This window comes from Sesamum indicum, linkage group LG13, assembly GCF_000512975.1.
Source record: "Sesamum indicum cultivar Zhongzhi No. 13 linkage group LG13, S_indicum_v1.0, whole genome shotgun sequence".
Taxonomy (NCBI): Eukaryota; Viridiplantae; Streptophyta; class Magnoliopsida; order Lamiales; family Pedaliaceae; genus Sesamum; species Sesamum indicum.
The window spans coordinates 3,798,645-3,823,350 of NC_026157.1; the positions used below are offsets into that span (position 1 = coordinate 3,798,645).

The 24,706-nt window shown below is 33.6% G+C and overlaps 3 protein-coding genes across 3 annotated transcripts in view; 2 read left to right on the plus strand and 1 right to left on the minus strand.

Annotated features, from left to right (window-relative positions):
- The window catches only part of LOC105176374 (probable mannitol dehydrogenase), a 4,242-nt gene extending 345 nt beyond the window's left edge, over positions 1–3,897 (plus strand). Inside the window, exons 2-5 of the mRNA XM_011099156.2 lie at positions 150–263; positions 2,268–2,781; positions 3,110–3,263; positions 3,485–3,897. Coding sequence (XP_011097458.1) covers positions 150–263; positions 2,268–2,781; positions 3,110–3,263; positions 3,485–3,687 — 985 coding nt within the window. The 3' untranslated portion in view covers positions 3,688–3,897. The remainder of the gene's footprint in view (positions 1–149; positions 264–2,267; positions 2,782–3,109; positions 3,264–3,484) is intronic.
- Positions 4,003–7,896, minus strand: LOC105176375 (elongator complex protein 4). Its single transcript, XM_011099157.2, has 9 exons — positions 7,522–7,896; positions 7,161–7,334; positions 6,849–7,075; positions 6,670–6,739; positions 5,826–5,982; positions 5,479–5,554; positions 5,112–5,271; positions 4,945–5,036; positions 4,003–4,642 (listed from the first exon to the last, which is right to left on the minus strand). The coding sequence occupies exons 2-9, from the start codon at positions 7,297–7,299 to the stop codon at positions 4,475–4,477; spliced, it is 1,089 nt and encodes a 362-aa protein (XP_011097459.1). The 5' UTR covers positions 7,300–7,334; positions 7,522–7,896; the 3' UTR covers positions 4,003–4,474.
- On the plus strand, positions 17,318–19,337 carry LOC105176376 (dof zinc finger protein DOF5.7-like). The gene is made up of 2 exons (XM_011099158.2): positions 17,318–18,685; positions 19,093–19,337. The coding sequence occupies exon 1, from the start codon at positions 17,635–17,637 to the stop codon at positions 18,658–18,660; it is 1,026 nt and encodes a 341-aa protein (XP_011097460.1). The 5' UTR covers positions 17,318–17,634; the 3' UTR covers positions 18,661–18,685; positions 19,093–19,337.

The following is a 24,706-nucleotide window of genomic DNA, read 5'->3' on the forward strand; positions in this document are numbered from 1 at the left end:
GCATTTCGATCTTCTTGTTTTAAAGGCTTTGTGGGTGTATTGTTTGTGGAAATTTGTAAAGAACGAATATTTGGAAGTATTTTACCATACAAATTTATAATTTGTAAGTAGATTGAGAGGAGTTTGATGATGATGATGCTTTTATGCAGGGCTACTGGTGATGAGGATGTGCAGTTCAAAGTGTTGTTTTGTGGGATCTGCCACTCTGATCTTCACAGTATCAAGAATGAATGGGGCTTCTCTCAGTATCCTCTTGTTCCAGGGTAAGATGCTTATGTTTTTTCCCCCTCAGGTTATGGGATTTGGGTTTAGGAATAATTACACTCCTGACCGAGGTTTGGTGTAATTATATGTGGACCTTTGGAAAATTACATTTAGTACCTTAAAATTTGCTTTCATCTAATAAATAAGTCTCGTTGTGAGTCATAATTAATTGAATTTGCTCATATTAACAAAAGAAACTAAACAAAAATTCATATTTACCCTCGACTTATTATTGACTTATTGCTGGTCAAACAATTTCTTTCGATTAAATTACCCTTATGACAGGGAAGACATACCTCCTACATGCATTAACACGTAAATACGTATGTGGGTAATTTTATTATAAAATGATTTATTTGACCAATATAAATCAGTAATTATTAATCAGGGTAAATATAGATATTTTTTTTTTTCGATTCTTTTGTTAATATCAGCAAATTCGGTGAATTGACTAACAGGGAAATTTATTTGTTAAATAGAGGCAAACCTCAATTGTGCTGGATGTAATTTCTCAAATCACAAGGTCATGAAACTACACCAAACCATAGGAGAGGGGAGTGTAATTGTCTCTTGAGTTTATTATGTGTTTGGTTACTTCAAGAAACTTAGATTATTCAAGTAAATAAAGGTAAAGAACTGTTGAGGGTGACTGATAACACTAAATTCGAGCAAGCCATATAAACTATTTCTTTAATGTTTCGGGGCCATGATTGAAACATGAGAAAGTGTGATTCTCTTCGTTATATTGTGGAGAATTTGAGATTAGGCTTGGTTGGCGTTCCTATGTGAACATGTAAGGGATTAATGTATTTGAATGTGTACTCTAGCACAAAGTTAATGTGTGTGATCTAGGGTTCGCTCGTATAATCCATAGCCATGACTATTGATTTTGTAGTTCTTTTTTTTGTCATATCTTGTTTGAAAGGTCTAGTTTTGATCTTTATGTGATATGACGGTTAGCAAAGATATAAATGCTTTATAGAATTTAAGCAATACACAACATATAATAACCCAACAACTCATATATACTTTTGAAAAGAAATTGACAATATATATATATATATATATATGTATATGCTTAACCAAAACTATATTGTAGTGATTCATCAATTAATTGTGAGTTTGTAAAATAGTTTAAATCGTAAAATAAATACACAAAAAACCTGTAATTTAAGTCATGAACGAGTACAATAAATACACAAAAAAATTTCATGTGAAAGAAATTTTTTGGTTGGGATATTATATTTGTTTTGCATCTATTATATAAATATTAATTTATTACTTGACCCTTAATTTATACTCCTCACTTATTAAAAAAATTTCTAGTTAAAAAATAATTTGGTGATGATTTAATGTGCAAAATACTAAAATGTATCGCAATAATATAATTATTCAAGGTATGATAGGCAATTTTGTCCAACCAAGGGGTAAGTTTTACATTTGTTAGTTTGGGGGCAAATGATCAAGGATAATTCAGCAGGCAAAGTGTATTTAGCCCTATTCTTTGAGTGAACAAGAACCAGGACAGCTGCCCTTAGAGTAAATGTATCAGATTGTACGTAGCAGTCAACGGTCTCAAACCTCTGTTTTTTTATCAAACATTGACACAAGTAGAGATGTCAAGTTTGTTTTGATGGCATAATAATTCAATTTGAACTGAAATTCTCCTCTCCACATTCTCTGGCAATCACAGTAGATGGAGCTGACATGTTTTATTATTATGCATGACTGCATTGCATAATATATGTTAATGCGTTTGAAACAATAGGACAGTATATCATGCTTTTGCAAATGATTCAGGCATAACAGTAGGAAAATCTTATTATTGAATGCTATTGCACGGTTATACACCTTGTGGAGTGATCATTATTCAAACAGAGGGGGTGGTTCATGTAATTTGACCATTTTATAGGGGGTATAATTGCAATTATGCCTACTCCTAATGTAATATATTTTGATCCACTATACCGAGCATTGATCCTTCATGCATTTGATAATTGCAGGCATGAGATTGTTGGAGTGGTGACAGAGGTAGGGAGCAAGGTTCGGAATTTCAAAGTAGGGGATCGAGTAGGTGTAGGATGCATGGTCGGTTCATGCCGTTCGTGCGAAAACTGTGCAAATGATCTAGAGAACTATTGTCCCAATATAATGCTCACTTACAACTCAATTTACTATGATGGGACAACCACATACGGTGGTTATTCCGATATAATGGTTGCTAATGAGCATTTCGTTGTACATATCCCTGACAACTTGCCTTTGGATGCTGCTGCTCCTCTTCTATGTGCAGGAATCACAACCTACAGCCCATTAAAATATTTTGGATTCGACAAACCTGGCATGCATGTTGGTGTTGTAGGTTTAGGCGGGCTAGGTCATGTTGCAGTGAAATTTGCAAAGGCTTTCGGGGTTAAGGTCACCGTTATTAGCACATCTCCGGACAAGAAAGAGGAAGCGCTTACACAATTTGGTGCCGATTCATTTTTGATAAGCAAAGATCCAGATCAGATGCAGGTTTTGGTTACATTTGCTTTTCTTACCCCCTTTTATGCTATTCTCTCTTAAATGGCAAATTTTCGGCTGAACCAGGTTCAACTAATACCAAGCGTATTACTTGGAGAGCAAATAACGCTTATTATATGATTGATGTACATTTATAGTTTAATTATTATATGATTGATGTACATTTACAGTTTAAGAATAGTAACTATCAAACGATAAGTGTGATAACTGATAACACTTCTTGTAATTGGTTAGATTTGGTTAAATCAGATTAGAGCAAAGAAATTTTCCTCCGTGAAATATCATTTTTTTTAATTATTTCTTGAATATGCATCTGTAGGCTGCTATGGGAACGATGGATGGTATTCTTGACACTGTGTCAGCTGTTCACCCCCTGGTGCCACTGATCGGCCTTCTGAAGACTAATGGAAAGCTTATCATGCTCGGTGCACCAGATCGGCCGCTTGAGCTGCCTGTTTTTCCACTCCTTGCAGGTAAGCCACATGGATCTCTATTTTACTTTAACTATGCTATTCAAACGTTGCTTATATAGAGATGAATTGGATCCCTTTTTGTCTCTTAATATTATTCGTTTCCAATGTTGTGTCATCTCAACTTGAAGTTGCAAGTTCATACTGCATCTTGTATGGTCATTTCTTGACAAAGAAAGTATTCAATCTGAAGCTGAGTGAATCTGAACATTGAATGTGTATAGGAAGAAAGATTATAGCTGGGAGTGGGATCGGTGGGATGAAAGAGACACAGGAAATGATTGATTTTGCAGCCAAGCACAATATTACAGCAGACATCGAAGTTATTTCAGCTGATTATCTCAATACGGCTATGGAGCGTCTAGCCAAAGCTGATGTCAAGTACCGGTTCGTTATCGACATTGGCAACACACTGAGGGCTTCATGAGCTGAAAATTTTGTCAATCAGGCATCTCACTTGTTTGTGTTGGATTGAGGAAAATGATCTACTTTCTTGTTTCTCCTATGTTTAGTTATACTTCGCCAATTATGAATGTGGGTTGCCCATTTTCAGAGGATTCTAGCAATAATTTCACCATTTTAAAGGTGAGAATTTGTGGTTTCCCATATTACAGTAATAAAAGACCACTTCTTTCTATCTCTATTGTCTCTTCACATACAGATTATTCTTTGCTTGATCAAATATTAAATTAGGATTCTCTACTCATTTTGTGCTCCTCAAGAAAATAATGCTAAAAATGTGTAAATGAAAAGGAATGTATTAAGACAGGCATTGCCTGCCGGCTATTTGTACTGTCTCAGAACGACAAGTTACAAGCACTTAAAATACTCGTAAGTCTTAGTTATACAGATGTATTGCAATCCAGTTTTCTGTACGAAAATGTCAAACCCGCAGCTCCTCGCTGTTGCCTTCACATGTTCAAGGCAAATCCTGGGGTAATCCAGTTTCCACATCCAAAAAAGAACACGAGATGATATGTTTCAGCCTTCATCTCTGGTCTTCCTTAATCATTCTTCCGTTGGTACGAGTAGACAAGCCGCACATTATGTTTCTAGCACAATTCTCAGACAGAGATTACCATGTAAAATGATGTAAGGCTTGAAGGATCATTTCAAATCGAGTTATATGACAAAACCTTTACAGTAGATTAGATGCATACAACGGTTTGAATGAGTTTATCTGCCTTGACCACCAAACAACACTAACTCATCAACTAAAAGTCTAGGGCCCCTGTCTTAGAGGACCCAGAACAACTACCAGAAGAAGCATAGGAAGCTCCACTAGAACCATCTACAGGGGCCTGGTTTAGACATTCCAAAATCAAGGATCGTCGTTTCTGCAATTTCATTGAGAATGTGGTTGCCTCTAGAATAGCAGGGACCTGTATTACATTAATAAGCAAAATATTTAAGTGAGACGTGCAAAATTAGGAGGCTGCCTGCTGTTTTATTTACAATAATATGATATTTCAAAATGAAATCTTTTCAGAAAAGTGGAGACGTCAAGTAGAATAATGTATCATTATGTGTTGTTGACTGCAGTAAATAGCCCCAAGCAAAAATCTCTCAACCCATGCTATAGACAAGACAACTTCTAGTTATGTATATTCTGTTTCACCTTTTAAAAGGATATGTTATTCAATAAAGCAGAAGAAATAGCATCAACTAAGCAAACCACAAATACCTGTGTATTAATACGTGCCACTTTGTGCACACTAAGAAGGCCAACCATATCCTGATATCCTGTGAGAAGCTTAGCCAGTTCCTTGTCTTCATCTGATCGAAATATGATTCTAGATTATGTTTCTAGACGCGGCTAAATCAGTGTTCCACATAAAGAAGCATACACACCTGGAATTGCTTTGACAGAAACTAGGGTGTCGGCCAAATGCTGCAGCCTTTTGGAGAAGGCTGTTGAAACAAGCGAAGGCGCAAAGGTTAAAACTGCTACCGCATTTGACAATCTCACCAAACTTTTCAGAGATCTGATAAAAGAAAGCATCTCCCACTCCTACAACAAGTACACATGTCTTTCAGCAAATGACATTTCCATCTTACAATATCATGGCAGCCAGACTTATAATAGCATCAGAAAATGATCAATCACCATATAAAGTATGTATCATAAAGTAAATTATATAAAGATTACAAATTTTCATATATTGTGCTTATAAATGAATTTAGAATATTTTAAATTAAAAACAGCATAGGTAGGCACCTTGTTGGAAAATTCACACTGCGGCGAACACAGTGACTGAATGGCAATACGACCACCGGCTATGTTCCCATTGTCTCTGAAAACAGATAAAAAACCAATCACGAAATAAAATTAATCTCAACAGATCTGACAAAGGGTATGACAGCTGCATTAGCGTTTCGACAGTGCAATCACTCCACTAACAATTTGGAAACATGAAAATGGTAAAATTTTCGATTCGAACCAATCAAAGAAATATCAGAACCCCAGCCCAGCATTACAACTGATACTATCTAGTGATATCCTGAAATTGAATCATGACTAACCACATTTACATATGCAAGTGCAGTAATGTACAATGATAATACCTAGGAGTTTGAGACAAGAAGCTCGAGCAATGCTCCTGAAATGTGGCAAGGTCAGCAGATTCTTTAAGGCTAACGCAATCGATACGCTGTCCACTAAAGAAATGCCTCTCTAGGGGCTTCCGCAAGTCAAAGTTGCTGCAATACTCTGACTTTCCATCTGCATATAAAACAACTGATTTCATTTAATGTGCGAACGGCAAAGAAATCCTTCTTGGCAGCAGGAAGTTGGTATGTTAAATGCAGGTTAAAGATCTCTCAAAAGATTAAATGTACTATATGAAGGAGAAACTTACTACACAACAATCATCAGCAAATATTTCTAGGGTAATGATGAAAATCTTCTAACCAATGCTAAAAGAAACAACCACTTTATGCATGAATTAGATTTTAAGAGTAGACACATGTTGTTTATGTTGTATCAAATTATACTAGCCATAGGCAAATGTAAAGAAAGTAAGAAAAGAATCATCTTCTTTCATTTAAATGCATAAGTATTTTACTTTCTTGCAACCCTTAGATAACATTTTGAATAGTTACCGTCAGCAGATTACCACACATTGTCCCGTTGCTCACCATAATTTTAGTGTTACAATAAGCTTGCCGTCGTTCTATTTCTTGATAGGAAATACGTCATCAGGCAGTCCTTTTTATCTCAATGTACTTTAATACTTCTCTTCAATAACAATTAGTTGACATCCATCATTATCAAGTAGCAAATATCATTATGGAGGAGATTGAATGACAGGGAGACTGAAAACTTAATGGCAATCATAACAATAAAAACCATACATGAGGAGAAACAATGTAACAAAAGCAGATACTAAGAAGAATTTATTAACTTCACCTTTCTGAGACTCTGAATTATGTTCCCCAAAATACTTCTTATATTGCCAAGCAATTCTCAACCCCTTTTCCTGAGATTCAAAGTATATAAAAGAGTTTCATTAAAAAGTCACCAACTCCATGGTAACTACACAGGTGCAGTCACACTCAAGGTTATGGAGAAAAGAAACCGATAGGCACCTGCTCTGTCTCATGGACACGAGATTTATCATCCTTGGAGACCATCGGATTAGGCAAAGTGCCAAGAAACCCTCTCGGGTCTTTTGCAGAACTAGCATAAATAAGAGGTTGGTGGTGAACCAACCCCTGAGACATAAAATTTCTCAATAGTAACATATGATGTGGTGCCTCCGGATCTTCCATAACCATCACTAGACTTCCCAATGCAAACCCACCTCCCAAAATCTCTACCAAGTCAAAACCATAATTCATATCAAAGATAACAATCACGTACAACCTAATCAGCATAAATACAAGACTATGGGACATTACTGTCAAGGTCTAGTATGCCAGATGAAAGAAACATTGTCCCATTAGGACCATGCTTAAGCCCAGGTGCGTGTGGGGCTGTGCTGGATGCTGCAGAAAAATTGCGCGAGAAACTAGTAGTCCGAGGTTTATTAGCAGCCATATACGTCAAAGAACTGCTCTATATCGAGAACACAACTGCATCAAGAACTAACTCGCATCACATACAAAAAGAGAAAAAAAAAAAAAAAATCCCACTTAAACAAATTAACCAAACAGCGGTGATTTTCATCGAACATGTGGCATGCCATCTAAAAGTTTCCAAGTGGAAGAAAGCAAATGCATATTATCAGCGTTTGGAGAAAAAAGGAGCGGCGAACAGAACCTTTCAGCCTCAGCAGTTCGAAGATTTCTCAATTCGTTTCGCTATGCTTGTGACTTGTGCACACAGACAACTTTTGGAGAGGGTAATGGAGCAACTCAAACTGAATTTTAATGTAAGCTATAAACCTCGTACTCAAACTTACAGTCTTTTTTTCATTCAGATGATTAAAAAAAAGATATCATTAATCAATTCGGGACGGCTCGTGTTTGGTACAATTTGACGCTGTGCCTGTGTGTTAATTAGTAACATGTTTTGGGGAAATTCGCATACTTATGCCCTAATCATCTCAATTTCTTTTTTCTTTCTTTTTTCCTATTTACAGAAATGGAAAATTAGGGTTTTAACTTTTAAGCCCTAACTTTGTGAAAAGGGAATGACACCTAAGTCCCGCTAAAAAATATTGCCTTTGAGCTTATAGTTTTAATCCCTAGAGAAGAAAAAAGATTAATAAAAAAAAAAAAATTTGAAAAGATAGGAAAATGATAAAAAAAAAAAAAAAAATTCACAATGACCACTGTCATATAACTCTGCTATTAAGTAGGTCAAATTTGTGTTTCGAGTGCAAATATAATTATGTATCGTCTGGCTCTTATTTTAATAATTACTTTTGGAATTTAATTTGATCAAAATCACGTTTTCATAAAAAGAAAAAAAAATTATGACTTTTAGCTTTTAGTCTCATTGTTTCATCTGACTACTCATTATCTCTAATGTGTGCAAAAATCCCAAGGGTCAATTTTACGATGGATTTGAGCACCTTAATAGGCTAATGTTTCCTACAAGCTCGAAAATGAGAATTTGCAAAAACAATGTTATGACTATGACGCTCATGTTAGTATTCAATATTGAAAGAAGTAAATGTGAACGAATTGTAATGAAGTATGATAAAGGATTGTGAATGAGAGTAAAAATGTGTGAGAGAGAGGAGACTGTCTTTTCTATATTTTCTCGTCAGCTTCTTCTGTCAGTCATATTTTACCACTAAATTATGTGCCTAAATGGCTGCCAAGATGGAATTGGGCTCTCAGCGCCTCCAATGAACAAGTCCTTCTCTTGGGCCTTTGCTTTCTTGGCCGCAACTAAGGGGAGGCCTGTAAGGCACTGAGTCCTGACTTTTGACTTTGTATTTATGGTTATATCAATCTCAATTAACTAACATTTTAATTCCTGCATTCAACTTTAAAAATAATGTTAATTTTTGAATTTAGCTTAATTATAAAATTATGAATCTAAATACTGTAATCATTTGCTATTTTATAAAAAAAATATTTTTTTCACAATTAATTATTTTATAATCATTTATGCAATCGTCAAATCGAATTTTAGGCTTAAATTCCCTGTCCTTTATAGTTGGGGCAATCATAAAAATAAAAAATGGAATTTAGGTAAGGATAATGAATCATCTAATGTGTTAGATGTATTTTTCGATAAACTAGCACTAGATATAAGTCCATATTTTATTTTTTTTTAAAATTAATATAATGTATATGACTAGAAATTATTAATTAATAAAAAAATATAGAAATTGCAAAAATGTATAGAGCCGTATCTAAAGGGGTCAATAAGGTCAAATATTCATCTAGCCCAGAATCCAACTTTTTGAGAGGTGGGCTGGCCCATTCATTCAGCCCATGGGACTACTATTGATTAATAAACGTATTATCTTTTATAAATTATAATATCAAACAATGTAATTTAATTTTTTTAATAAAATAAGATCATGAAACTAATAACAGGTCAGCATTATTAATTTTTATTTAATATAATTAAAATAAAAATAATCAACCAAATCCAAATATTAGTTAGAAGCTCCTTATTTTAATAAATATTAAAGTGTAGGGGTCGAGTTATAAAATATTTTTTTATGAAGGGGACAATTGTAATATGACAAATTGTAGGGAATGTATATGTAATTAGAATAAACCTCATAAGAAGGTTTGTGTAATTTACAATGAAAGGTAACAGAGTAATTTCATCAAGAACATTAGAGTTTTTTTCAACATTCGTTAGTATGAGGTGAGGTAGCTGTAATTAGTCAAACTTGATAGGGTCTAAATGTGATTAGATAAAATCTTATAGGGCACTGTAGTTATCTCTAAAATCTAAAATTACAACCATCTTTCTTGATGTTTGGCATAATTATGAATACCTTCTCATTATTTAAGAAATTACAAATCCCTCCTCAAATGAAAAATAATCATGTAGCTCCTAGACGGTGAGGTGAAAATTACTACTTTACCCTTGTTAAATTTTTATTTTTAGATACATAAAAAAATATAAAATTAAAATCCGAGGATGCATAAAGTAAAAAATTCATAGGGCATATCGATCCAGGTTGCTAAAACGGGTCAGGTCGTGACCCTAGATGGCTGTAGGTTGGGTCGCTGGCGATCCAAAGCTTCTTGAGATGTGGGTCTTGATAATAAAGAAGCACGTTAGGCTTGTTGGGAAGCCCCGAACTAAGGCCCTCCAATGTTCAAGTTAGAATGGATGAGGTCGAAACAATCTGGAAGGCTTAAATGTAGTCGAAAGAGTATTAAACGCAAGATACCATAAATGCTCATGATTAATAGTATTTATAGGTTTCCATACCCATATTAGGTAACTCCACGTGGCAACATCTGGAAGAATGTCTGCTAAAAGATCTAATTGTTGATAAACCGACCCGACCCGCTAAAAAGTGCGCGGACCTTTGTCCTATTTTTGTCATTTGTCTGCATTTAAGGGGCATTTCTGTCATTTTGTTCCAAGAGGGGTTATTACCCTATCACATATTAGTTCATAAAAATATATAAAAAAGAATCTAAATCTTTTTTATCAAATTATCAATCATAATCCAAAAGTGTATATCGGTCCATTCACCAAAAAATTGGATTGAAACTTAACGAAAACTAATAAAATGTGCTCGTTGTTATATAAACATAAAAAATAGAAGAAAGTATTTAAAATTATATCAAATGCAAGGGGAGTTGATTGTAATTTATTTAAATATAAAACTCATAGTACGGAAAATAAGAAAAGAAGGGTATAGAAGGAGAAGAAAGAAACAAAGAGGAAAAGCCCGTGAAAATAGAGATAGGTTAAGCAGAACAACGTTTGTGGACATGAGTGGGTGTAGTGTGTGTATGTGTGTTTGGTTGATCTCTCACGGGGAACCCACCCCACCTCGGCCCCTCTCACGAGATCTCTCTCTCAACTCTCGTAATTTGCGGCCCCCCAACACGTTTAGTTTCCAGCACACACTGGCACTGCAACCACCGGCGGTTTCCAGGCTGAAATCCATGCATATTGCAAGACACAGTTTCTGTTTGGTGGGCGGTTGTCTTCTCTCACCAATATTTTGTACCTTTTCGGGACTCCACGTCGGGAAATTCTAACTCAAATCAGCTGATTTTTTGACGAACTCAACATGATGAATGTACTGTTGTCACGTGATTGAGTTGTACTTTAAAGGGAGTGATTTAGATCGTGAAACGCAGTGAAATAAGTAATTTTTAGGTTAAATTATAATTTTGAGATTTGACATAATTATAAATATTCTTTTATTATTTAAAAAATTATAAAATACTTCCCTCAAATAAAAAATAATTAGACAATGAAGTGGACATTATTACTCTACCTTTATTGAAATTTTTTAAAAAATAAAAAAAAATATTTGAAAAAAATTAAAAAGAATGAGGGCGTGTAAAAAATAAATAATCTATACGGAATATTAGTTTATAAAAATATTTTAGAAAGTTCTACAAAAAATATATAAAATTAGAGTTTATAATTCAAAAGGACATTTTGATCAGTTCACCACAAAAATTGGATAAGAACTTAATGGAGACTAACAAAATAGGCTCCTTAATGTTAAAATCAGTGAGTATTATTAATTTTTCAAACAATAAAAAAATATTTATAAATATGTCAAACTGCAGGAGAGGTGGCTGCAACTTATCCATATATTTATTATATGATTGCCAAAACTGATGAGACTGCGTTTGTATAAAGATTTTGTATCTCAAAGAAATATTGTGGATTTTAGTTCACATTATGTATGTGTGAATATGTCGTTGCTATATTTTCTTTTATATGATCATAGTCGTACGATGATCCATGGATGCAACTTTAACATTAATTTTTCTTGGTTTAGAGGTTAGATCTAATTAAACTCATTGCAGTAAGAAAACTTAATTGTTATAGGTTCATTTCGTCAAAGGTCGTCCGATATTATCTAATTTGGTTATTGTAGTTTCGAAAGAGAAAAAAAATTGTAATTTTAGTCTTGTAAATATTAACGGTATTAGCAACTTTAGTCCTTTATAAATTTACTTTTAACAATTTCATCCTTTAATTTTAAAATTTTCGTATATTAAAAGATAAAAATAATCGAAATTTGTTAAAATGGCAGAAAAAAATGCACACAACCAGCTTAACCAAATGCACTTTTCTATCATTTTTGTCCTCAATGCGTTAAATTCTTAAAATTAAAAAAAATAGATTTATATAGAACTAAAATTGTCATTCCCCCATATATACAGAATCAAAATTGCAATTCTTCTGACTAACAATTAAAAATAATTTCTACTAGATGGAATATGATAAGCTGACTACCGGCAATCCATAATACATCTACATAGAATAGCAAATTTTATGTTTTAAGTGACGATTGGATTCATGGGATGTAAGTGAAAAAGCTAGTACGAGACTACTGTGTGTTTATCGTGCAGAGATTTATTCTTTCTATAATTAAACGCATATATTTTTAATCTGGACCAATTCTTGAATTTTTAATATAAAATATTTTTTTTTAATTCAAATCGAGTTCGACTGGACTCTAATCCGTAATAAGTCACTAATTATAGATTGTATCTTATTAATAATAAATGTAATATATTCATATTGTAATTAAGCAAAAAGGAGTGGACATTTGGCATATGTATGGGTGCAGTTATGATTGTTAAATAAGTGAGAAATAAGAGCAGAGCAGTGCAGTGCAGAGTGTAGATTTGGACCACAGCCACTGAAAGTGCAATGACATAAGTTTGTGCAGTGTAGTCTTCAAGTCTTTGGCTGAACCCACTCAGAAGCACTACATTTGTCTCACAATATTGATGAATAAATACACTGACAATAGCTAGTTTTTGGCATTGAGATATTCAAGTACTACATTCATCATCATCATCATCATCATAATAATAATTATTATTATTTAGAATTCAATAGGTTTTAATCAATTGAATTAATTTCTTGAGAAGCAAACATTTATATGTGTATGTACCCAAATTTAAAAGGTTGGCGCAAACGGCTTAATTACATTTATATATATGGGATCGATCTATCTAACTGAAAGTTTCGTATTTAAATTATGTAAATAAGATATCTTGTGAGAGAAAAAAAACTGATGGGGAGAATCCAATTTTAATCTGAAATACCGAAAATGCCCTTAATGAAGGGTATTTTTGTTATCATAGGAATAGATCCGCGTGCCATAGGAAAACGGGCGGGCCATCCATCGTCCGGATCCGTTTAAAGACTGAAGACCCTGACACGCAAGAATAGCCGTCCGAGCGAGGACGCCCTGCGCTTCAGATGTTGACATGTGGCCCAAATAATAGTAACTACATGGGCCTTATAAACACCTCGACGCACCGCTTTAGAGGTAAATTGACTTTTAGCATTTTCGACCTACATTCACCAGATTGCATATTTTTACCTCGAACTCCACTAACTTGAGTGTCTGAGGGTCGTTGTGAGGGGACGCACCCGATGAGCTTCACGTTCGTGTTTTATCCTCAAGACCCAATCACTAGATCTTGGGAGAGTATGTGGTTAGGATTGAGATCACCACTCGAGGTCGCATATTTGGATCGAGATTAAAAACAAAAAAAAAGATTATATGTACAAACAAACACACACATATATATGATAAGAGTTCTGTGTATAGAGGACTATAACGCCCCTATCAATCACAAGAATATGAAAATAAGACTGAGGTCTGTGTATTTGAATCTCATGGCGTATTCAATTTGGACTTTTGGCTACGTGTCGGTTTTATAGTGCCCAACCTTGTAAGTAAGAATGGCAATTGGAGTGGGTAGACTGAGGCGGTGTTAATTAGACTCTGTGGGGTGAAGAGACTGGCGGTCTTTGAGATGGTGTGGTGGACAGATTTCGAGATTTAGTAGAGGATGAAATCATCCTATTGTCGTTCCTACTAATAGGTCGTCATCGAACAAAGTACTATAATAAATATCCAAAAGCCGAGAAATCAGACATCCAACTAAAATCGTGCGTTCGAATTCTTACTTTGAGCAACTTTACAGACCACATGATTAGAGTGCTACAAAAGAGGCCTGCTCTATACAGTGATTTATGAATTGGAGTGGGTAGACTGAGGCGGTGTTAATTAGACCCTGTGGGGTGCAGAGGCTGACGGCATTTGAGATGGTGTGGTGGACAGATTTCAGAATTTATTAGTGGACGAATTCATCCTATTGTCTTTCCTACTAATAGGTCGTGATCGAACAAAGTACTATAATAAATATCCAAAAGCTGAGAAATCAGACATTCAACTAAAATCGTACGTTCGAATTCTTACTTGAGCAACTTTACAGACCAGAGCATAATTAGTGTGCTACAAAAGAGGCCTACTCTATACAGTGATTTATGAACACATAACAATAACTCTAATTGATGTCCGAATCAACCTCACCAAACATCAATTTATAATAATCAAATACGAGCTCAAATTAATATACATACATATATCCAAAATTAATGCGCTGACCCTTTGAAACTCTCTGTATTTTTTGAATTTAAGAAAGTTCTTTTTTCGAAGGTTGTGGTCTCTTCTACATTAATTATCCCATCTGTTCAGAACAAAGTTTTTATCTTTTAAACATAAATTTCGTTTATCCTCCAGAACTAAGATGGGAGGCACAAGAATTCATATTGTTTTGAATTTAATTTTCCACCCATTAAAATTAAAACTATTACATCAAAAAGAGCCTTGGGTCCTTTATTACATGTGAAATTTAATTGGTTCAAGCATAAAACTTATAAAATATTTTAAATAAACTTGTATATATATTTAAGGTCGATGTTGAGTTGCGGGATGGATTTGTGATCATGCCTTCGAGCTTTCATCCCGTGATGTTAAGCTAATCCTTGTAAACTTACGCTCACAAATCACAATCAAAAGAACACTAGATAGGTCTTATATTATATCCCTTTGACGTTTAAGTCACTAAAATTTGTACGATGATAATTGACGCGAGGAGCAATAGATGCATAGCCCCAAAAATACACCTGAAAGCCTGTTTGTTTGTGTTTTCATTCCTAGTTTCAATTTTTGAAACAATATTTAAAGTGAAAGGATGTTCATTTATATGTATTATCATTGAAAATATATTGATTTGATATCACAATTCAATATAAACAACAATCTCATTTACTAATCTAAACACTTTCTCATCTCACATTAAAACCTGTGCAAAATTAAAGATATATACTTTTTAAAAATTGAAAATAAAAGCACATACTTTTTAATATCTTTTAAAATAATAATGGCCGAGGGTTATAGGACCAAATAAGGTTCCATCAATCAAAAAAGGATTAAAGCATTGCTAAAGTTGATGGTGTCAGCAAGTAGAATTTGAATCAAATTGATCAGAATAAGAAATATAAGGATATTCAAAGAATTATATAATATTTTACTATATTTCAAATCACATGTGTGAATATTAAGTAAATAAATACATATTTTACAAATGGGTTAAAACCCCCTTAATTAACGAGAAAGTGCAGAAAAATTCCCGTAAAAAAATAAAGGATAATTTACCTCCCTCTAGATAGCAGTAAATTGCATCATTTTTTAGTATCACAAGGGGATAAATTATATTTTTTTTTTATAACAAAATTTTTGTACTATTTTTATTAATATGGAAATAAATTATATTAAACCCTTTTACAAATTATAGGTAGATAAAGGGGGTGTAGATGGGAAAAGAAAGGAGTAAGAGGAGAGGGGGATATGTATGTGGATGTGTGTGAATGGGAAGTGAAAAGGGACGTTACATAGCAAGGAAGAGACAAAGCTGTAGCGCCTGCCGCAGCCCCACTGCCCACTGCGCTTGTCGCCTCACGCCCTTCTCCTGCTCTGTACTTCTACTTGCGTGCTACTACGTTTTCACTAACCATTACATTAAAAATTCATATTCAATAAAAAAATTGTAAAATAAATATAATTGTATTTCAATAATACGATAAATATATTGTATTTATCATATAATTAATTTAAATTTTTCCAAATTCAATTTGAGTTCGAATTGTTCCTAGTACATACACTTTTTATGTCAAAAATAAATAATTTTTTTAATTTTTTTAAATGTTTAAAATAAAATTTTATTTTTATGAATAATTTATTGTATCTTTAAAAGTATGAAATCATTTAAAATAGTAAGTTATAATTTTATAAATAACGATGAGTATTTATAATTTACTTTTAAAAATAATATTGTAAAGTTATACAAATCTTTGTGCATGTTTTGGTAGGAGTATTTGAAGGTCCATTTAGAAAATGCTATTTATGATAAGTGCTTTTTGAAAAGTATATATTTGAGCATCAACAAAATATTTAGGGTATATTATTTTGATATTTTCCAGCTTTTTGTAAAATTATAACTATATTTTTTTTAAGGGTGTTACCGTAATATTTTTTAAAAAGTATTTATATAATAATTATATCTGAATAAAGAATGTAGCTATAATTATAAATATATATAATCTCAAAAGATTTATTTTTTAATTTTATAAATGATAAAAAAATATTGTATATTTTGACGTATCTCAAAAACCGCTAATGCTAACATCTTGAAAGCGGACTTTTGGATATGCGCTCTATTTTCGAAGTCGATTCAATGCTGACTATCACACGTTCAACATATATACTTAAAATAATTTTTTGGTTACGTGAACAGTCAAGCTAACAATTAAATTAACAAACATGTGAATTACATGTGTTTTAATTGTTTATTTTTTATGAAAATTTGGACATGAAACTAGATATGTCGAGTTTCTCAATTTGAACCAATTTGGAAAATGATGACTAAATCTGTCAATTTTTTTAATTTAATTTTGAGACCATTTTAAAATTTCGTAAAATAGAAGAGGAAAAGTGATTTACCTTTTTATCCTATGGGATTAAAAATATAATTTTACCTCATTTTTAATTTCATTTTTACTTCTCACTACACATTGCCAACGCACACCACTTCTAGTCTTGTTTTAAATTTGGTTTAATTACGCTTTTAGTCCTGTTATTATAGTTATTTGACACTTTTTAGTGTTATTAGTTAGGATTGCAAAATAATCCTTTATCTTTTCTAATTTCATAATTTAAAAACAAAATTAACTAAAATCTTCCAAATTGATCATAATTGTAAGGTCACTTTCCGACCAATTTTTCTCCTAAAGAAATTACTGAAAATAATTGCTTCCAATGTGATCATATATAGGAAGTTATAGAAAGTTGGGATCTAGTTGTTTTCATTTCTTGGCCTTTGTGGGCCTAAAAAATTAATTACGAATGTGGCTCTCATATTTGTGTTCTTCGCTTTTCCCTCTTTGCTTTCATTTTCATTTACTATTTATCTTTATGGTACATGTAAATCTCTCCATTCTGCCTCATCCCATTACCATCATCTCTGCTTCACTTTGTCCCTTGTACCCACCCCACCCCACCCCACCTCCCAACATAGTACATAGCTTATATATATACATACATGCATATATATATATATATACATTTTCTCTCTCTCTCTCTTCTTTCTCTCTCTTACACACACAGAAAGAGACCACTTTATTATATTCTATCAGATCTAACCTCCAAATACAGCTGAGGTTTATGTTGTTTTTGTTCTTGATGAAGATCACAGGAGCCCATCAACATCCCTCTCATTGTCCATCAACCCCATGCATGAAACAAATGAATTTCATCACTGTCTCTGCCTCTGCAAAAGGAAACTGAACAACAACTCAAAACAATATATTACAGCCCACACAACTGATTTTCCCTGTTCCTTTTCTGACAACTAGCTACCTAGGGTTTTTGTTAATCTTTATAGCTGGATGATGTCGCCTGATAACAAACCGGCGGCGACGAAGCCCGGAGGAAAGGACGAATCGCAGAGCTCCAACGCCGCCCGTAAAGCAGCCTCATCCAGGCCCCAAGACCCGCCGCTTAAGTGCCCACGATGTGATTCCCCCAACACCAAGTTCTGCTACTACAACAACTACAGCCTCACGCAGCCGAGGCACTTCTGCAAAACGTGCAGAAGGTACTGGACCAAAGGCGGCGCCCTGCGCAACGTACCCATAGGCGGTGGCTGCCGGAAAAACAAGAAGATGAAGTCTTCTCCACGGCTCTCCTGCGACTCAAAGGACTCCAGCGGGTCGTCTGATGTTGGTGGGTTGAAATTCTTCCAGGGCATCGCGCCAGCCATGGATTTTCAGCTCGGAGGTGCAGGGATAAGCTTCCCGGCCAGGCTCAACACCTCCCCGAATACTACTGGTCTGTACAACCAGTTCTCTTCATTTGGGGAAATATCAAACACCTGTGGCGCAATTTCTTCAACCCCATGTTTCAATCTTGATTCTTCTGTAATTGGATTCAACAGTACTACTTTCCCTAATTTCAAACAAGGAGATCAAGGAAATATGAACTCTCCTGGATTTCATCAAGAACTGGGATCTATGAACATCCACAGCAGCCTGGCTTCCTCCATTGAATCCTTGAGTTCTATCAACCAAGACCTGCACTGGAAATTACAGCAGCAAAGACTATCCATGCTCTTTGTTGGTGATCATACTCAGAAAACAAACACTAATCTCCCAATATCTCTTGATCAAACCCTTGTTCAGAAACCCCAGCCCATTTTGTTCCAGAACCTGGAAATCTCAAAACCACAAGAATCTTGCAGAATTGGGACAACAAAAGAGTCTGGAAACCTGTCAACTGAGTGGTTCTTTGATAATTCTTATGCAAGTGTTGCTCCAACCCCAGCAACAAGCAGCAGCAATGTAAATGAGAATACCAGCAACTGGAGTGGGATTCAAGCATGGAGTGATTTGTCCCAATATTCTTCACTTCCATAGGAATTCACAGTACTGATCATCAACAGTAAGTTTATCATTACTTTTTCTACTTTAATTAGTACTGAATTAAGCAGGTTTTTGGCTAAAATTTTTCTAAAACATCTTATAAATTCATACATTTTACAAGATATCCTTACAGTTTATAAAATGTTCAATCTTAGTTTAAAAATAAAATTTTAAAATGTTTGAAATAGAACCAGATTATGCCGTTCATAAACACCAAAATCGAAACAGTTTTTAAAAATAATTAAGAACTTCTTACTTTTTTAAAGACTTTTTCTTTCTTTTTTTAATTTTATAAGTCTATCGATCTTTTAAGAATTTTTTCGAATACTTTTCAACATCTGATAATTAAACCTCAAACTGAGTTGAGATCATGAAGGTGTAGTCTTTAATTTGTTGAGTGTGTTGTTCTTGTTTGATTTGGTGCAGATCAGGTCAAAGATATCGAAAAGAGGTGCAAAAAGGGAGAGAAGAAGGTAGCTTTTGATCAGCTTTATTCCATCAGTAGGAAGAGATGATGATGTGATGAGTTAAAGATTACAATTAAGAAATGTTAATTTGTTGTTGTAGTTAGTGATCATGATCATAATTAAATTAATGTCTTTTTCATTTGAATTTTCATGTCCCATATGTAAATATGGCAGAATTGCCTTGGAGAATTTAATTAATTATAATTAGACTGACTGTAATTGCTTTATTTTAATTTTCTTTCTTAATTATATTATATATTCTTGTGGTATTTTATTAATTAATTTCTCTTTTTTCAGGACTCTTATATATATTTTATTTTTTACAGAAAAAATGTGTGTGACTTAAAAAAATTAATCTTTTTTTTTTTTGCGTTTTTTATTGTTAACTAGTAGCATTATAAATTGTTGTTTTAATTGATCAAAAAATAAAACTTATAAATTTTAATTTGCCAATTATTATTTCCTCAGTTTCTTCCTCAATGTCTTTGGGATTGGCGATTGATTTTGGACCATTATTAAATGGGAATTAATAGCAATATATATATATATATACATACACGCATATATTTTGTTTCCTTCGATGTTGAGTCATTCATTGTTCAGAAAACTCTTCTCTCTCTCTCTCTCACTGTCAGGGTAACTAACTGAGTTTCAGACAGACTTAGATCAGCTTCTGACAACATATATATACACTAAGCAGTAAGTGATGGAAGTCCTCCTCTATGAACACAGAACACCTACACCGCTGTACTGTAGCTACCACACACTATGTGAAAAGGGCCTGCGTGATGTGATTCCCATTGCCAATTATCCATGCATGCGCCTCTCTCTTAATTTCACACAGTACACGCAGTGGCTGTAGCTTGCTAGGGTTTTTATTAATTGTGGTGTAATAATTATATTTAAGTTGGATGATCGCAGAGGTGTGTCTGAAAATGAAATTAAAGTGTGTTTAATAAAAGACTGTGGACAACGTTAATTTGAACCCAACAGTTCGTCCTTTGCTGAAATTGTGTTAATGTTTTGTTAGCTTTTGTGGGTGGGTGGCCTTGGACAGTGAGCCCTTCTCTTCCCATGCTTTTCAGTCCTTCCGTTCTGCTTTCCGTTTGTACTTTTGCAACACAAATTTTTTAGAAGCCTCCAACTTAATAATATGGATGGTTGTGGATTAATGGTTTGTGTTGGAAATTACATATTTATGATGTATATTTGAATTTTTGCTAAGGTGTCACTATTAAAGAAAAAAAAAATGTCTGTTCTCACAGAAATTTACTATAAAAATTCATTCTGGTATCAATTTTTGCAATGAATTTTGTGACGCACAAGTAGATATTGGCGTCCGATTGCAATCGAGCAAGTTACATTTTTTTGTGGCGGAAAATATTTGCGACGGTAAGAAATTGGGTCCGTTGAAAAGGTCGTCATTGTGACAGAATATTTATTTAGTAAATTACGACGGTATTTCTGATGAATTTTGGTCGGGTAATGGCTATTGCATAAGAACCATTGGAATTTTTTACTACAAAGTAATTATTATGAATTTCCGACAAGACTTACTTTGTGACGACAAGACCACCACAAATTTGAATCTTTTTTTCTGTACAAGATAATATCATTTATCGCAAGTTTATCATAAATTCTATTGCAAATTGAGGTGAATATTGAACATCACAAAACACTTATGGCGATATATATATATATATATATTTAGTGTGTTTGTAGGCCTAAATGTATGTTCTAACTTTTATTTTTAAAAAAGTTGGATGTGTCTAAATGGGAAGTTAGGTGTACCCTTACTAGTTTATTAAAATATTAATTGCAAAATATTTGCACATGTCCTAAAAAATTCATAAATTATGAGCACTTCCTCCCAGACAATCAAGAAAATCTAAAATTTGGAAATAACAAATCTGTCCTAACTTGTGTATTAATTTCGATGTGGTTAGCTATTTATTTTTTGTCATAGTAAATCAGGTATAAGGGGATTACTCGACATACAAGACAAAAATGCAATTCTCACTAGCAGATCTTTGGGATATTCGCTCCTGTTTTTCTATTTCTTTAGGCAATATTGCAATTTTCATCATGTATATATAAAAGGTAGACAATTTTGGTTCTCTATCTTTTGAGGTGGCAATTTTGGTCCTTTCTCTTTCAAATGTTTGCAATTTTGGTCCTTCAATTTATTTTATGACCATTTTGCCCTTCTAGTGAAAATTAACCATAATCCATTACATCCTCCAAGATAAGCCCAACATGCTTTTGAAATAAATTAAGTCTCCATAAATTCATACCTGTTCTGACCGCCTTGTTCCCGAGTATTTAATGTCCTCAGTTTTATGGATTTCTTCCAACCACACTACTATAGTAGATGGTTCGCAAGTACTTGGTTCCTTCAACAACAAAAAACACAGCCTTATATCGTTTCTACCTTAGGGCGTAAAGCACTCCAATATAGAGACTTAATAGAATTTTGGACAAACAGGTTGAACAAAAGCTTAACTTTTATTGAAGAAATAATTAAAATATTAAATAGATATTTCTTTTTCTATAGGAAGAGACAATTATTTAGCCTTTCATATAGAGGACTATACTTGTTGGCGAAACCTCCATAAAATTGAGAATTTAAAACTACTAAGATTTGAAAAACTCAAAATATTATACTTTGAAGAGTTGGAGAAGATTTCTGATGATCCCCATATACTTCATTGCCTCTTTATTTATAGCCATCTACGGACTTCAATTACGAACTTCAACCTTCTTTTTTGATGGTGTCACTGTGTTCATCATCTTATTGTCTTTTTCGGATTGTGTCATTGTGTTCGTCATCACCTTGTCCTTTCCAGCTGTTAGTGATGATGGTTTTGTCAGCCATATGATTGCTAGCTGGTTTTCCTAGTTTGCTGACTATTGCCCTTTGTCATCTTCTGCCAATAGTCTTACTTTTGAATTTTTACTTTTTGGGGGTTTTACTTCTCCTTGTAAAAATTCATTCTTTTACCCTTGTCCTGTTTTGGTTCGGGTTTCTTCTAGGTTACCCAAATTTTTGTCTCGAATAAGACTTTTCTTGTTTCTCCTAGTAAGGGCATATGTGGTTATGCTATTGCCCAACATGCAGCGTATTGCATGTTTTAATCGTCATAGCCTTGGATATCTTCTGGTTTGGACCCTTCTAACATCCAGATTCTGTTATATTTTCCGAATATTTAAATTATGGTCTTGGTTGAATTTACTCCTTTTCAAAAAATTAATTTTTTCCACATTCGCTGATAAACTTGCCAAACAGAAGAAGAATATATCAACTCGTTAGTATTAACCTTAAAAGTGTTTGTTATCGGCCTAAGGCTAATCTCTTCCTCTTTTATCTCAGAGGTGCTGGGTTGACTTACATCATTAGGAGTTTGTACTTCCTGTGATCCAATTGTTGCCTTTTCACCATAGTTTAACGATGGCCTCGTGTAATCGGTACTTGAATCCGACACTATAGGCTTAGAGTTATGCACTCTAATGGCATGTTTAGGTTTATGCTCCCTCAACTCGCGAGTCATCCCTGAGGGTGTTGCCTTCCGAATTGGTTCTTGTAGGTTGAAACCACCAGGTACTTCTTATCGCGATCTCGACAGTGTCAAGATCACCTCTTTGTATTTATCCTGCTACTTGGGCATTCACCATTAATCGTCTGAACTTCTTGTCAAGCTCCTCAATATTTTCTCTAAGGTCCTGAGTCTCAACATGATGTAGTTTGCTTCAAATGTCTCCATCTCTTGTCTGGAAATCTACAAGAACATTCTCGTGAGATTTTATAATGATTATATTATAACAATAATATTGGCATTCAGTTTGTTATATGATAATACAACTTTCTTAATTTTAGATTTTAATTTATTTTTCAAGAAGGTTTTAACATTAGTATTATCGATTTTTAAGGTGAACTCTTTAGCAAGTAAAAATAAAAGTCATTTCTTAAAAGCTTTCTAGACTGTAAAGAACTCTTTCTCGTTAATATGCCAGACTTGACTTGTTGTTTTGAGAACAACCCTCCTGTGTATCTACAAGGTTGTTCTCTTGAAGTGGTTTTTTTTATTAGCACTGTTGCCCATCTATAGTCATCGAAAGCCCTATTTTAAATTGTCACAATACGAAACCATTATGTCCGTTGCAAATTTCATATTCAAATACTGTTGGGGAAATCGTTTATTCCATTATTCGTCACGCCATCTGGTATTGGGACAAACTTATATGCCCGTTGCAATCCGTCATGGATTATTTCTGATGGGTCAGTGCAACTAATCACTAGACATTCAAACTCATCATAAACCTTGAGTTGTGATGGATTTATTAAATAATCCGTCGCATAGCCCATCACAAATAAGCATTCTTTGACATTTTTTAGTGCATGTTTATATATATGATTGCGGGAAACCTAGGTTAGAATCTAAAGACGTACCGATGTAATACAAAATTACTATTTTAGTACTGTTCGACCTTTGTAGATAAATCCGTCTCTGTTTTTTATTGAATTTTTTATTTCAAATTCTATTACATCTTTTATTTCATTCAATATACACACATCACGTGTATAAAAATAATATTCTATATTTTATTTTTTAAAATAATTATACACATGACTTGTGTTTATTAAATAGAGTAGGAGGCCGTTTCTATGTAGAGTAGAGATAATATCATTTAAGGAGAGTATATATATCGAAATATTAAAAATAATTAAAAGTCCAATATCAAATTGCTTGTATTCAAAAGTTTAAAGATAATACCAAAAATCCAAAATTACTATAATTAATAAGAACTCATCACATGTGATGCTTCGTGCGACGTGATCGGTATCATGTTGTTTAAGATATTGTTCAATTATTTTGACAATATATGAGTTTCATAGTTTCGTCCTCCTAAAGTCATTCAAATTCCTTATCTATAATTAATGTAAAATATGTGTGATAATGCGCTAAATTATTTCAACAATATATTAATGGTTATGGCTAACAATCATGGTAAATAACTATTATTAACTACGGTTAAATAAAATTGATGCAAAACCTACACTATGAAAAAATTATTTGCCACAACTCAGTGTCATGGTAAAATCATCTATCGTGCCAAATGTTTTAGTCACCCTCACAAAAATCACGACCAACAATTATTGTTTAGCCTTGGTCAATCACTATTTGTTATAGTTATTTATTATTAATAATGACAATTGACCATAATTAAGTATTATATTTCTCGTAGTAAGTAAACTTTGATAATTTCGGACAATTTTGTCATAAATTACAAAATTAAAAAATTTGATGCACTATTTTACAAGCTCGACAAATTACGGGACTAAAGTACCAAATGATTATAATTACAGGAGTAAAAGTGCAATTAAGTCTATACATGATAATACTTATATATATATATATATATAGAGAGAGAGAGAGAGAGAGAGAGAGAGAGAGAGAGTGAGAGGTAGAGAGAGTGATGTGTAGTGGGTGAGGGGAGAGGAAGAAGACAGAGATGTGTGGCGTGATGAACGTGATACGTACAAACTCAACATTGTGCAGGAAATGCTCCTTCTT

Bases quoted from the DNA above. Each gene is read 5' to 3' on its own strand.
- LOC105176375 (XM_011099157.2), bottom strand. From the start codon at position 7,299: ATGGCTGCTAATAAACCTCGGACTACTAGTTTCTCGCGCAATTTTTCT. The intron at 7,076-7,160 runs GTAATGTCCCAT...TTGACTTGGTAG, and splicing joins TGGCATACTAGACCTTGACA to AGATTTTGGGAGGTGGGTTT. The intron at 5,983-6,669 runs GTGAAGTTAATA...TTTTATATGCAG, and splicing joins TAATTCAGAGTCTCAGAAAG to ATGGAAAGTCAGAGTATTGC.
- LOC105176376 (XM_011099158.2), top strand. From the start codon at position 17,635: ATGATGTCGCCTGATAACAAACCGGCGGCGACGAAGCCCGGAGGAAAG.